This window comes from Oryctolagus cuniculus, chromosome 21 (genome assembly GCF_051225735.1).
Source record: "Oryctolagus cuniculus isolate XC-2025 breed Fujian yellow rabbit chromosome 21, ASM5122573v1, whole genome shotgun sequence".
NCBI classification, from domain to species: domain Eukaryota; kingdom Metazoa; phylum Chordata; class Mammalia; order Lagomorpha; family Leporidae; genus Oryctolagus; species Oryctolagus cuniculus.
In genome coordinates this window covers 27,192,161-27,204,321 of record NC_142887.1, presented here as the reverse complement: position 1 = coordinate 27,204,321, position 12,161 = coordinate 27,192,161, and the positions used below count along the sequence as shown (strand labels likewise).

At 53.7% G+C, this 12,161-nt stretch overlaps 1 protein-coding gene across 1 annotated transcript; it reads right to left on the bottom strand.

Moving 5' to 3' along the window:
- Positions 1–9,938: 9,938 nt before the first annotated feature.
- UQCR10 (ubiquinol-cytochrome c reductase, complex III subunit X) lies at positions 9,939–12,087 on the bottom strand. Its single transcript, XM_002721165.6, has 2 exons — positions 11,908–12,087; positions 9,939–10,211 (listed from the first exon to the last, which is right to left on the bottom strand). The coding sequence occupies exons 1-2, from the start codon at positions 12,055–12,057 to the stop codon at positions 10,167–10,169; spliced, it is 195 nt and encodes a 64-aa protein (XP_002721211.1). The 5' UTR covers positions 12,058–12,087; the 3' UTR covers positions 9,939–10,166.
- Between the last annotated feature and the right edge of the window lie 74 nt (positions 12,088–12,161).

Sequence of the window (12,161 nt, the reverse complement as noted above, 5' to 3'; positions counted from 1 at the left end):
GCTTTTCCTGCCAGCATTTTTTTTTTTAACAAAAAGGAACACACGCATTGATTTTCTACAAAAACAGAACCATCGCTGTTTATTCGGTAATGGATACCGTGCACGCCTTCCCATGGCTTCCCTGCAATCAGTATGCTGCGCCTCAGCCCGGCTGCTCCCTGGTGAACATTCTGGTTGTTTCTAATTATTCGCTATTAAACGATGGTGAAGAGTCTCGGGGCTAACTATTTACCCACATGATGATTCCTTCCTCAGGATAAATTCTTGGGGGTAGAATTACCAGGTCAGGTTTCCTTTGGCTGATGTTACTGAGTTGGTTCTCCCGCCAGCAGCATTGGGAGTAAGCATTTCTTGCATTTTCGTTCGCACTGGGTATGACGACAATATAAAGGGGTGGGTGTCTGGCACGGCGGTTGAGACGGTTGAGACGGTTCAGACGCTGCTTGGGACGCCACACCCACACCTGAGTGCCTGCTTCCAGTCCCGGCTCCTCTGCTCTGTTCAGCCTGCTGCCAGCATGCGCCTTGGGAGGCGGCAGGAGAGGGGGTCAAGTGCTTGGGTCCCTGATACCCACTTCAGAGACCGGGATGGAGTTCCCGGCTCCTGGCTCTGGCCTGGCCCAGCTCTGGCTGTTAGGGGCATTGGGGAGTGAACCAGTGGACGCAAGTTAAAAATAGTAGGGGCCGGCGCTGTGGCGTAGCAGGTAAAGCCACTGCCTGCAGTGCCAGCATTCCCCATGAGCGCTGGTTTGAGACTCAGCTGCTCTACTTCCCATCTAGCTCTCTGCTGTGGCCTGGGAAAGCAGCGGAAGATGACCCAAGTCCTTGGGCCCCTGCTCTCACGTGGGAGACCTGGAAGAAGCTCCTGCCTCCTGGCTTTGGGTTGGCGCAGCTCCAGCTGTTGCAGCCATTTGGGGAGTGAACGAGCGGATGGAAGACCTCTCTCTCTGCCTTTCAAATAAATAAATCTTTAAAAAAATAATTTTTTTTTGACAGGCAGAGTTAGAGAGAGAGAGACAGAGAGAAAGGTCTTCCTTTTCTGTTGGTTCACCCCCCAGATGGCTGCCGTGGCCGGCGCACCGCGCTGATCCGAAGCCAGGAGCCAGGTGCTTCTCCTGGTCTCCCATGCGGGTGCAGGGCCCAAGCACTTGGGCCATCCTCCACTGCACTCCCTGGCCACAGCAGAGAGCTGGCCTGGAAGAGGGGCAACCGGGACAGAATCCGGCGCCCCGACCGGGACTAGAACCCGGTGTGCCAGCGCCGCAAGGTGGAGGATTAGCCTAGTGAGCCGCGGCGCCGGCCCAAATAAATAAAATTTAAAAAGAAACCAGCTAAGGGACACAGCCACAAGGGCTTGCTCAGAGCTCCACTGAACACCACTTTCTCAGATTTCTGGGACCTTCTGGAACTTTCTTTATGAGGTCCTCCAGCTTCTGGCTTTTCCTGACACCTGTGCTGGGGAGCAGGCGGGAGGCCTGGGGTTTCTGCCTCTAAACACCGTCCTAGCTCCTGACCAGGAGACGCCTCAGGCTGGGCTTGAGAGAAGGGAGCTTTCTCTGGCAAGAGCTTCCTGGTGGCCGTCTGGGGAAGGTGCTGACCCTCGCTTCCCCAGCTGCGTGGCAGACAGACCCCTCCTGGGGGCTCTGCAGGGTCCCAGCTCTCACCTGGCAGAGCCCCCCCCCCCCCCCCCCCCGGGACAAGTCCTCGCCTGCACTGCCGGGAGCTCAGGGCTGCAGCCGGGGCTGGGGGCTCACAGCCCTGGGCAGTGAGCAGCCCCCTTTTAATTTACTTACAGCCTTCCTTAGGAGAATAACACAGGCTTGATGTAGAGATCTGAGGGAAACACAATGAAGCCGAAATATGACTCACACGTAGTAGACACGGGTGGGAGCATTTCCGATTAAAGATGTATTTGTATCATTTATTTGAAAGGCAGAGTGACAGAGAGAGAGAGAGAAGATCTTCTATCCTCTGGTTCACTCTCCAAGTGGCCACTTCGGAGGCTGGGCCAGGACTAAACCAGCAGCCTGGACTCCATCTGGGTCTCCCATGTGGGTGACAGGGACCAAAGCACTTGGGCCATCTGCTGCTGCCTTCCCAGGAGCATGAGCAGGGAGCTGGGTCAGAAATGGAGCAGCACTCCAATACGGAGCACTGCAAACAAGTGGTGGTTAATCTGCTGCACCACTGCACTGGCCTATTCTTACACGTTACACAAGCTGGAGGCAGGGCACATTTGCACAGTGGGTAAAGTCCCAGCTGTTTCATTCCGATCCAGCTCTCTGCTATGGATCGCCTGGAAAGGCAGTGGAAGATGGCCCAAGGGCTCGGGTCCCTGAACCCATGTGGGAGACCTGGAAGAAGCTCCTGGCTCCTGGCTTCGGATCGTCCCAGCTCCAGCCATTGTGGCCATCTGGGGAGTGAACCAGTGGATGGAAGACCTGTCTCTCTCTCTCTCTCTAACTTTGCCTTTCAAAAAGATAGTATTTTTTTAAATGGATAAAAAGGATGCTCTATGTGGTTTTTGGCTTTTTAAAAAAATATTTATTTATATATTTGAAAGAGTTACAGAGAGGATGAGGCAGAGAGAAAGGGAGAGAGAGATCTCCCATTTGCTGGTTCACCCTCCAAATGACTGCCAAGGCAGGGCTGGGCCAGGCAGAATCCAGAAGCCAGGAGCTTTGTCAGGGTCTCCTACGTGAACACAGGGACTTCTGCCATCTTCTGCTGCTTTCCCAGGCGCATTAGCAGGGAGATGGATGGGAAGTGGAGCAGCCGGGACTTGAACCGGCGGCCACAAGGGTTGCTGACACTGCAGGCAGAGACTACCTGCTATGCCACAGCTCCGGCCCCTGCTCTATGTGGTTTTATGACAAGCATTTTTCACTTAGCTTTATATTTTGACTGTTTTCTTGTGTGAACATTTGCTTTAACCATTTCTCACTTAATTGCCTTCTGTTTTATAAAAAAATTTTTAAAATAAATTCCTTTCTTTTTTTTCTTTTTAGATTTTTAAATTTATTTTGAAAGGAAAAGAGACAAAGACACACAGATAGAGACAGAAGATCTCCCATCCCCTCGTTCACCCTCTAACACCTGGGACTGAGCCAGGCCATGTCTCCAAGGTGGGAGGCAGGGCCCCGAGCACTTGGGCCATCCTCCGCTGCCTCCCTCCCAGGGTGAGGAACTGAAGTGGAGCCGGGGCTTGCAGCAGGCATTCCTATGTGAGACGTAAGTGTCTCTTTCAAGTGGCAACTCAGCCACAGCACCAAATGCCTGCCCTGATGAAATGTTTTACTAGATCAGTATCTGCTGATTGTGAGAAAAAAAAAATCAATATCTCTTGTACACAGTGGAAGTCCTTTGAAATCCCATTCCTCACAGATAACCACGGTGAACAGCTCAACGCACATCCTGTGGTATTTTGTTCGTGCACAAATCAATGTGCATGTATTGACATAGATAGGATCAAACTAAACTAAACACACTAGTTTTTTCCACCCAATCTTTTTTTCCGCTGTTGTAAACTGAATCACCTCTTTTTTAATGTCTACACAGGTTCCTACATTATGAATCTACCCTGTTTAGTTAAACACTTCCCTATTGTAAGTGTACAATAGTACACTTAGTGTGTAAGACTAAATTCTTTTAATTCCAAAGAATGTCCCAATACCTGTGTGCATGTGTGTGTGCAGGTGCACACATGATTTCGAAGATCATTATCCAGAAGTGGACTTGCAGAGCCGAGAGGAATGAATGAACATTTAAAACAGATATTGCCATTGTCTATTTTAAAGGCAGAGTGGCACACAGAGAGGGAGAAAGAGGCAGAGAGAGAGTTTTTTTCCATCTGCTGTTTCATGCTCCAGATGGTTGCAACAATCAGGGCTGGGCCAGCCTGAAGCCAGGAGCCAGGAACTCCATCCTGGTCTTCCACGTGGGTGCCAGGGACCCAAACACTTGGGCCATGGTCTGCTGCCTTCCTAGGCACACTAGCAGGGAGCAGGACACAAACCCTGGATGCCCAAGTTGCAAGTGGCCATTTAACCTGCCATGCCACACTGCTGGCCCCTCCTGAGTGGTTCTTTTGCTTACTGATTTGGAAGAGGGCTTCCACGTTAGTGAGGCTGGCTGAACTGTGATGACATGAGGAGGTGAGGTACTTAGGCCCCAAGGGGCAAACCCTCCTGCACGGGGTCCGTGCCCGTACAGGAGAGACCCCTGTCCACCTCGTGAGGACACAGTGAGAAATGTGCCTTGGGGCTGGCGGGTTACGCTGCCCCCCTTGCAGCGCCTGCATCCCGATTCAAGTGGCTGGGAAAGCCTTGGGGGACCCACAGAGGGCGTTCCAGGCTCCTGGCTTTGGCCTGGGCCAGTCCCGATTGTTGTAGCCATTCAGGGAGTGAACCACCAGAGGGAAGATCTAACTCAGCCTTTCAAAAAAATAAATCTTAAAAACAAACAAATAAAAGTAGGGCCTTTACTAGACAGAGTCTGCCAGCAGCTCAACCTTGGACTTCTCGGCCTCCATAACTGAGAAATGAATTTGTTTTGTAGAAGATTTTCAGGGGCCAGTCCTGTGGCATAGAAGGTTAAGCCTCTGCCTGCAGCGCCAGCATCCCATATGGGCACCGGTTCAAGACCCAGCTGCTCCACTTCCCATCCAGCTCCCTGCTAATGGTCTGGGAAGGCAGTGGAAGATGGCTCAAGTGCTTGGGCCCCTGCACCCACATGGGAGACTTGGAGGAAGCTCCTGGCCCCTGGCTTTCGATAGGGCCAGCTCTGGCCATTGCAGCCTTCTGGGGAGTGAACCAGCAGATGGAAGACCTCTCTCTCTGTGTGTGTCTGTAACTCTACCTCTCAAATAAATAAATACATGTTTACAAAATGTTTATTTATTGATTTGATAAGAAGAGTTAGAGGGAGACAGGTCTCCCGGGTCCTCCTGTGCAGCTGCAGGGGCCCAGGCTGGGCTGGACGTGGAGCAGCCAGGACTCACAGCAGCACCCACGTGGGTGCTGGTGCCACAGGTGGAGGCTTCACCTTCTACGCCACAGTGCTGGCCCCATAAACAGAACTTTTAAAGAGTGTATTTATTTGACAGGCACAGTGACAGAGGGGGAGGGGGAGACAGAGAGAGAGAGAGATTGACCTGCTGCTCCACTCCCCCAAGGGCTGTGACACCCCCAAGGGTTAACCCACTCAAAGCCTGGAACCAGGAACTCCACTGGTCTCTCAGGTAGGTGGCAGAGGGCTCGAGCCCTGGGCCCATCATCTGCTGCCTTCCAAGGGCACCAGCAATGAGCTTGACCGGAAGAGGGACCACCAGAACTCGCGCCATACCGACAGGGATGCTTGTGTTGCAGGCACCGGCTTCACCTGCCGCACCACAATGCGGGATTTTAAAGATTTGCAGTTTAGGTTCTTGATACACTTGTACAAAACACCTCCCAGGAAGACGTGAGTGACCTCACACACCGCGGCCAGCCCTCCATCTGCGCCATTTGTTCATGATTTTGACAAGGTTAGATGCCACTTTTTAGCTCGGCCACTTAGGTGACATGTCCGTCGCCTAGGGTTACTGTCATAGATGACCAGAGCCGGGTTTCTGTTTCTGCAAACAGAAACTCCTCTCCTAGCAGTTCCAGAGGCCAGCCATCCAAAGTCATGGGGTCGGTGGGACACACTCTCTCTGGAGAATCCTTCCTTGCTTCTGGCACTCACTGGCAACGTCTTGCCTGTGACAACCTAACTTGTCTGATGCTGCGTCATATGGGCTTCATACAACGTCACCACCCCATAGTCTGATTTCTTAACTACTTACCTAAGCAAAGACCCTATTTCCAATGTGGGTCAGATTCTGAGGCAAACTTTATTCAATCCAATGCAATAGGTAAAAGGGGGTTTATAATTATTATTTTCAATTCAGATCTTATTTTTCAGGATTTATTTATTTGAAAGAGCAATACAAAGAGATCTTTCATCTACTGGTTCACTCCCCAAATGGCTGCAACCTTCAGGTCTGGGCCAGGCTGAAGCCAGGAGCTAAGAACTCCAAAAGGGTCTCCCATGGGAGTGGCAGGGCCCAAGCCCTGTGCCACCTTTCGATGCCTTCTCAGGCACATTGGCGGGGAGCTGGATTGGAAGCAGAGCAGCGGAGTTGAACTAGCAATTCGACTGTAGGTGCATAAGCAGTGGCACCTTAATCTACTGTACCACGAGGCTGCTCCCTGGTACACATGGCGCACACACACACACACACACACACACACACAGTTACAACAGCCCCGACATGCAGATGACCAGTAGTGGGGCATCTGAGCCGTAGCCACCTGCTGGCTGGGGTGAGCCTGGGAAAAGGCAGCTGATCAAGCTGACCCTGCTGCCCCGAGTTTGTCATCACCCACTGCAGGTGATGACGTAACTGCGAGAACGCCCTGCTCTACTGCTCACCGGCACACCTTACTTCCAGGGTAAAAGGTCATGTTAAGTGACCATCATGAACCCCCGAGATGTATCCCCTACGTCAGGAGCGAGGGAACGTCTGGACTGCATAAGGCCCTCAAAATTATCTAGTCTCTCATTGCAAGGCAACCGCAGGTGGGTCGACTCAAAATTCACTAAACCTACAGCAGGCTCAGGTTTAAGCTGGTAATTTTGTATGGCCCACGAATGGTGTTATAAATATCCTAATAGCCCTTGGCAGAAAAAAAGCTTCCCCACTCCTGCTCCGTGTGAAGCCGACACCACTCTGAAGGATATCAGGATAGCCTCTACTAGGGCTCGGGTCTTGATCAGACCCCCAGAGCTGTGCCATCATTTTAAAAATTAGTTTCATTTATTTTTAAAAGATTTTTAAAATTTGAGAGGTAGAGTTACAGACAGTGAGAGAGACAGAAAGTTCTTCCTTCCATTGGTTCACTCCCCCGATGGCTGCAACGGCCAGAGCTGCGCCAATCCGAAGCCAAGAGCCAGGTGCTTCCTCCTGGTCTCCCACGCAGGTGCAGGGGCCCAAGGACTTGGCCCATCTTCTACTGCTTTCCCAGGCCATAGCAGAGAGCTGGATGGGAAGGGGGCAGCCAGGACTAGAACTGGTGCCCATATGGGATGCCAGCACTGCAGGTGGATTAACCTACTGCGCCATGGAGCTGGTCCCAAAATTATTTTTAATCAACAGACAGAAAGATCTTCCACCCACTGGTTCATCTCCCCTCCCCAACACCAGGGCTGGGCCAGGTTGAAGCCAGGAGCCTGGCATTCCATGCAGGTCTCCCATGTGGGTGGCAAGGACCCAATTACTTGAGCCATCACCTACTGCCTCTCAGGGTGCACACCGGCAGGAAGGCAGCTCAGAAATGCGGGGACCAGGTCTCACACCAGGGACGCCCCCATGGGATGCGGGCATCGCAAGCAGCGACTTGAGCACTGACCCAATGCCCACCCCGGGCGGCCTTGGGCAGACGGAAATCTCTAGACCTCTACTTCATTTCCAGGGTCTCTCCCGTCTCTGCGTGGGTTTCCTGACCTGAGCCGTCCCTCTCCAGGAGGATTCTGGATGATCCAGAATCCCCGCTCTGCCGTGCCAGGCTCCAGGTCCGAGAGAGCAAGGAGGTGGAACTCATCTTCAAGGCAGGACTGCTCCACCCCTGCTCAGGGCTTCCTTAAAGCCGTGGACCTGCCCAGCTGAGTCAGGCTCCCAGCCAGGCCCTCTGTGCCCCCTCCCAGCCACGTCTAACCCAACCGCCCACAGCTGCCCCAGCAAGCATTCACGACCTAACCCGGAGCTTGCTGTTCCCTCACGTGACAGTTGCACAGTTCCTCACAGTGGTTTTCGGTAAAGCCCAGACTGCCAGGGCTGGCATTGTGCCAAAGCGGGCAAAGCCGCCGCCTGGGACACCTGCATCCCACAAGGGCGCTGGTTCGAGTCCTGGCTGCTCCTCTTCCGATCGAGCTCGCTGCTAATAGCCTGGGAGAGCAATGGCAGACGGCACAGGTGCTTGGGCTGCTGTCACCAGGTGAGACCCAGAAGCTCCTGGCTTCAGCCTGGCTGCTGTGGCCACCTGGGGAGTGAACCAGCAGATGGACAATCTGTCTTTCAAATAAATAAAAAAAAAATCTTAAAAAAGCAAAGCCCCCATGTAGAAGCTACTTGTATTATTATTATTTCCATTTTACTGAGAAGGAAACTGAAGGTCTGCAAGGTCGAGTGCCTTGCCCTCGGCCTGCAAAGCTGGAACCGGTGGTGAGGATTCATCTGAGTGAACTCTGAGAGGCAGACGGCCTATCAAGACACTCAGCCCGGGCCAGTGCTGTGGCGCACGCAGCTCGTTAAAGCTCTGGCCTCAAGTGCCGGCATCCCACATGGGCGCCGATGCTAGTCCCGGCTGCTCCTCTTCCAATCCAGCTCTCTGCTGTGTGCCTGGGAAAGTAGTGGAAGATGAGCCAAGTCTTGGGCCCCTGCACCTGCGTGGGAGACCCGGAGGAAGCTCCTGGCTTCGGATTGGCACAGCTCCGGCCATTGGTGCCATCTGGGGAGTGAACCAGTGGAACACCTCTCTCTCTATCTCTGCCTCTCTCTATAACTCTCTTTCAAATAAATAAAATAAATCTTTTTTTTTTTTTTTTTTTAACAGGCAGAGTGGACAGTGAGAGAGAGAGAGAGAGAAAGGTCTTCCTTTTCTGTTGGTTCACCCCCAACGGCTGCTGCGGCCAGCGCACTACACTGATCCGAAGCCAGGAGCCAGGTGCTTCCTCCTGGTCTCCCATGGGGTGCAGGGCCCAGGCACTTGGGCCATCCTCCACTGCACTCCCTGGCCACAGAAGAGAGCTGGCCTGGAAGAGGGGCAACCGGGACAGAATCCGGTGCCCTGACCGAGACTAGAACCCGGTGTGCCGGCGCCGCAAGGCGGAGGATTAGCCTAGTGAGCCGCGGCGCCGGCCTAAAAAAAAAAAAAAAAAAAAAAAAAAAACACTCAGCCAGTTAAAGGCAGAAAGGAGACTATGGCCTAGGTTCGTGGGTGGCTCAAGACCTTTCTACCAGGGTTTCCACAGCTGGGGCCACAGTGCTTCCCCATGGCCGAGACAGCGTGCCTGTGTGATGTAAGAATGGAATTAGGGCCGGTGTTGTGGCGTGGCAGGTGAAGCTACCATCTGCAGTGCCAGCGTCACATGGAAGAGCTGCTCTGCTTCCATCCAGATCCCTGCGGGTGCACCTGCAGGGGTGGTGGAGAATGGCCCAAGTCCCTGGGCCCCTGCGCCTGCATGGGGGACCCAGAGGGGCCTCCTGGCTTCAGTCTGGCCCAGCTCTGGCCGTTGCGGCCATTTGGGTAGTGGCCCGGGAGATGGAAGAGCTCTCTGTCTCTCCCTCTCTCTCTGTGGCTCTGCCTTTCAAATAAATCTTTAAAAAGAAAAAAAAAATCCTGAATTATCATTTAGAAGCCAAAGCTAAAGGTAACATCTCCAATCCTAGCTTGTTTTGAAAACCACAGTTCTTCAGAAGTTAATGGAGGGGCCGGCACTGTGGTATAGTGGGTTAAGCCACTGCCTGTGATGCCGGCATCCCATATGGCTGCCGGTTCGAGACCTGGCTGCTCCACTTCCGATCCAGCTCTCTGCTGTAGCCTGGGAAAGCAGAGATGGCCCAAGTCCTTGGGCCCCTGCACCTGTGTGGGAGACCTGGAAGAATCTCCTGGCTCCCGGCTTCAGATTGGCACAGCTCCAGCTGTTGCGGCCAATTGGGGAGTGAACCAGCAGATGGAAGACCTCTCTCTCTGTCTCTACCTCTCTCTGTAACTCTTTCAAATAAATAAAATAAATATTTTTAAAAAATAAAATTACCTTAAAAAAAAGTTAATGGAAAACTCCCAGTGCCAGTGGACGCCCTTCAGGGGTCACACAGTGGAGATGGGAACGTTAAAGAGCCGACCCCAGAAGCACGTCTCAAGGACAATTCACATTTATTTGCTGATGACTTTGACTAAATAAACTCGATATGCGGCAGAAATTAAAGAGTCTGTTAGGGAGCTGACATCATTTCTTGCCAACAGCTAAGGGTGGTCCAGGAAGAGGTCACTTGCGCTCCATCTTCAAGCAGAGGCCTTTGATTCGGGGGCCAGAGTCGGCGGAGGGCAGCCCTGGTCCTTCCGGCCCTGAGGGGCCTCCCGGGAACTACTCCTTGTTCTCATACTTGTGCTTGATGTGTTTCCACAGCTTCTGCATTTTAAAGACAAGAGCCATGAGCTGGACGCCCCGCCTCTCACAGTTCCCAAGTACCCCCAGGACCCAGCTGGAGAGAGCCACATGCCATGTCCTGGTTATGGGGCGGGGGTCTGGCACAGCAGCCGAGATGCGGGTTACGACACCTGCGTCCCATATCCGAGCACCTGGGGTTGCGCCCGGCTCTGCACCCAGTTCCAGCTTCCTGCTGATGTGTGCCCTGGGAGGCAATGGGCGATGACACAAGTGCTCGGGTCCCTGTTACCCATATGGGAGACCCAGAGGGAGTTCCTGGCCCCTGGCTTTGGCCTGACCCATTCCTGGCTGTTAGAGATGTCTGGGGAGTGACCCAGCTTTCAAATAAAACACACACATACATAAAACAAAAAGAGTGCATATGTGGCAGGCAAACTCAAGGCAATACTCAGCTTTAGCACAATTCCTAACATTTATAACAGCTTCACATTAAAAACACAAGGGAACAATGGGACAGGGCGCTCCTGACCAGGCTTTTCCTGGTACAGCCTTAATTAGTTCTTTTATTCTCTCTCTCTTTTTTTTACAGGCAGAGTTAGACAGTGAGAGAGAGAGAGACAGAGAGAGAGGTCTTCCTTCCGTTGGTTCACTCCCCAAATGGCCGCTATCGTTGGAGCTACACCGATCCGAAGCCAGGAGCCAGGTGCTTCTCCTGGTCTCCCATGGGGTGCAGGGCCCAAGCACCTGGGCCATCCTCCACTGCACTCCCTGGCCACAGCAGAGAGCTGGCCTGGAAGAGGGGCAACCGGGACAGAATCCGGCGCCCCGACCGGGACTAGAACCCGGTGTGCCGGCGCCGCAAGGCGGAGGATTAGCCTAGTGAGCCGCGGCGCCGGCCCTTAATTAGTTTTAAATTAAAAATTTCACTTTCATTTTATTTGAAACAGAAACGCAGACGGGGCTCTTCCATGCCCTGGTTCACTATCCCCAACAGCCAGGGTGGGCCAGGAACTCAACCCAGCTCTCCCACATGGGTGGCGGGGACCCAACCACGGGGAGCCGTCATCCGCTGCCTTCCAGGGGGGTGCATCAGCAGGAAGGTGGGTGGGGAGCAGAGCAGCCGGGGTGCAAACAGGGCATCCAAGCGACTCAGGCGCTGAGCACGCCTGCCCGGTAACAGCCAGGAAGCGCACAGGGCACCTAGCCCAGGGTCTGGTACATAGCAGATTTAAAAAGTACCGCTACTCCCTACCTCAAGCTTCGTTCCCTGTTCACTACACGTAACGCATACTTTGGGGCTGGGGCATTCAACAGCAAGCCGCTCCCTGGAATCCGGTGTCTACGATGTCCCTTCCACAACGGCCGCCTGCTTACCTGCCCTGGGACCCTTGAGAGGCAGGAGCCAAGTTCCAGCCTGGACTCACCCCTGCCTTCCCGGCGGCGTGGCCCCAGTTAAGTCCTTGACTCTCATTAAGGGTTCAGTGTTGCAAACGGACCGGGGGGAAACCTATGAAACACCCACAACCCCTGCAAAGTGGGACCTGCTAACCCCGTTTAACGTGCTAGGATCCACGCGAGCCGTGAGGGCGGTCGGCCGACTCAAGACAGAAAACCCCCAGGTGTATCCCCTTCCTGGTGAAGGTAGACTGAGTCCCGCCCAACCTCCATTCCCAGCCCCCTCCCCAAGCCCAAGGTCAGGGACGGCTCGGGCCCTCACCCCCTGGTTGATGTGCTCGTAGATCGCGTCCGCGCCTTGATCGAAGGCGCGCTCGAAGAACAGGGCGCCCACGACGATGGTGAGAGCAAAGGTGGAAGTCCGACGGAACAGCAAGGAGTACAACCTCGAAGAGATCGTAGGGCCCGCCATGTTTCCTCAGTGCCGACCTTGCGCCACCGCGCCTGCGCCGAGGCCGACCTCTCGCTCCAAGGGCGCTCGGCGCGCAATACCTTACGGGACTTGTAGTTCCCGTG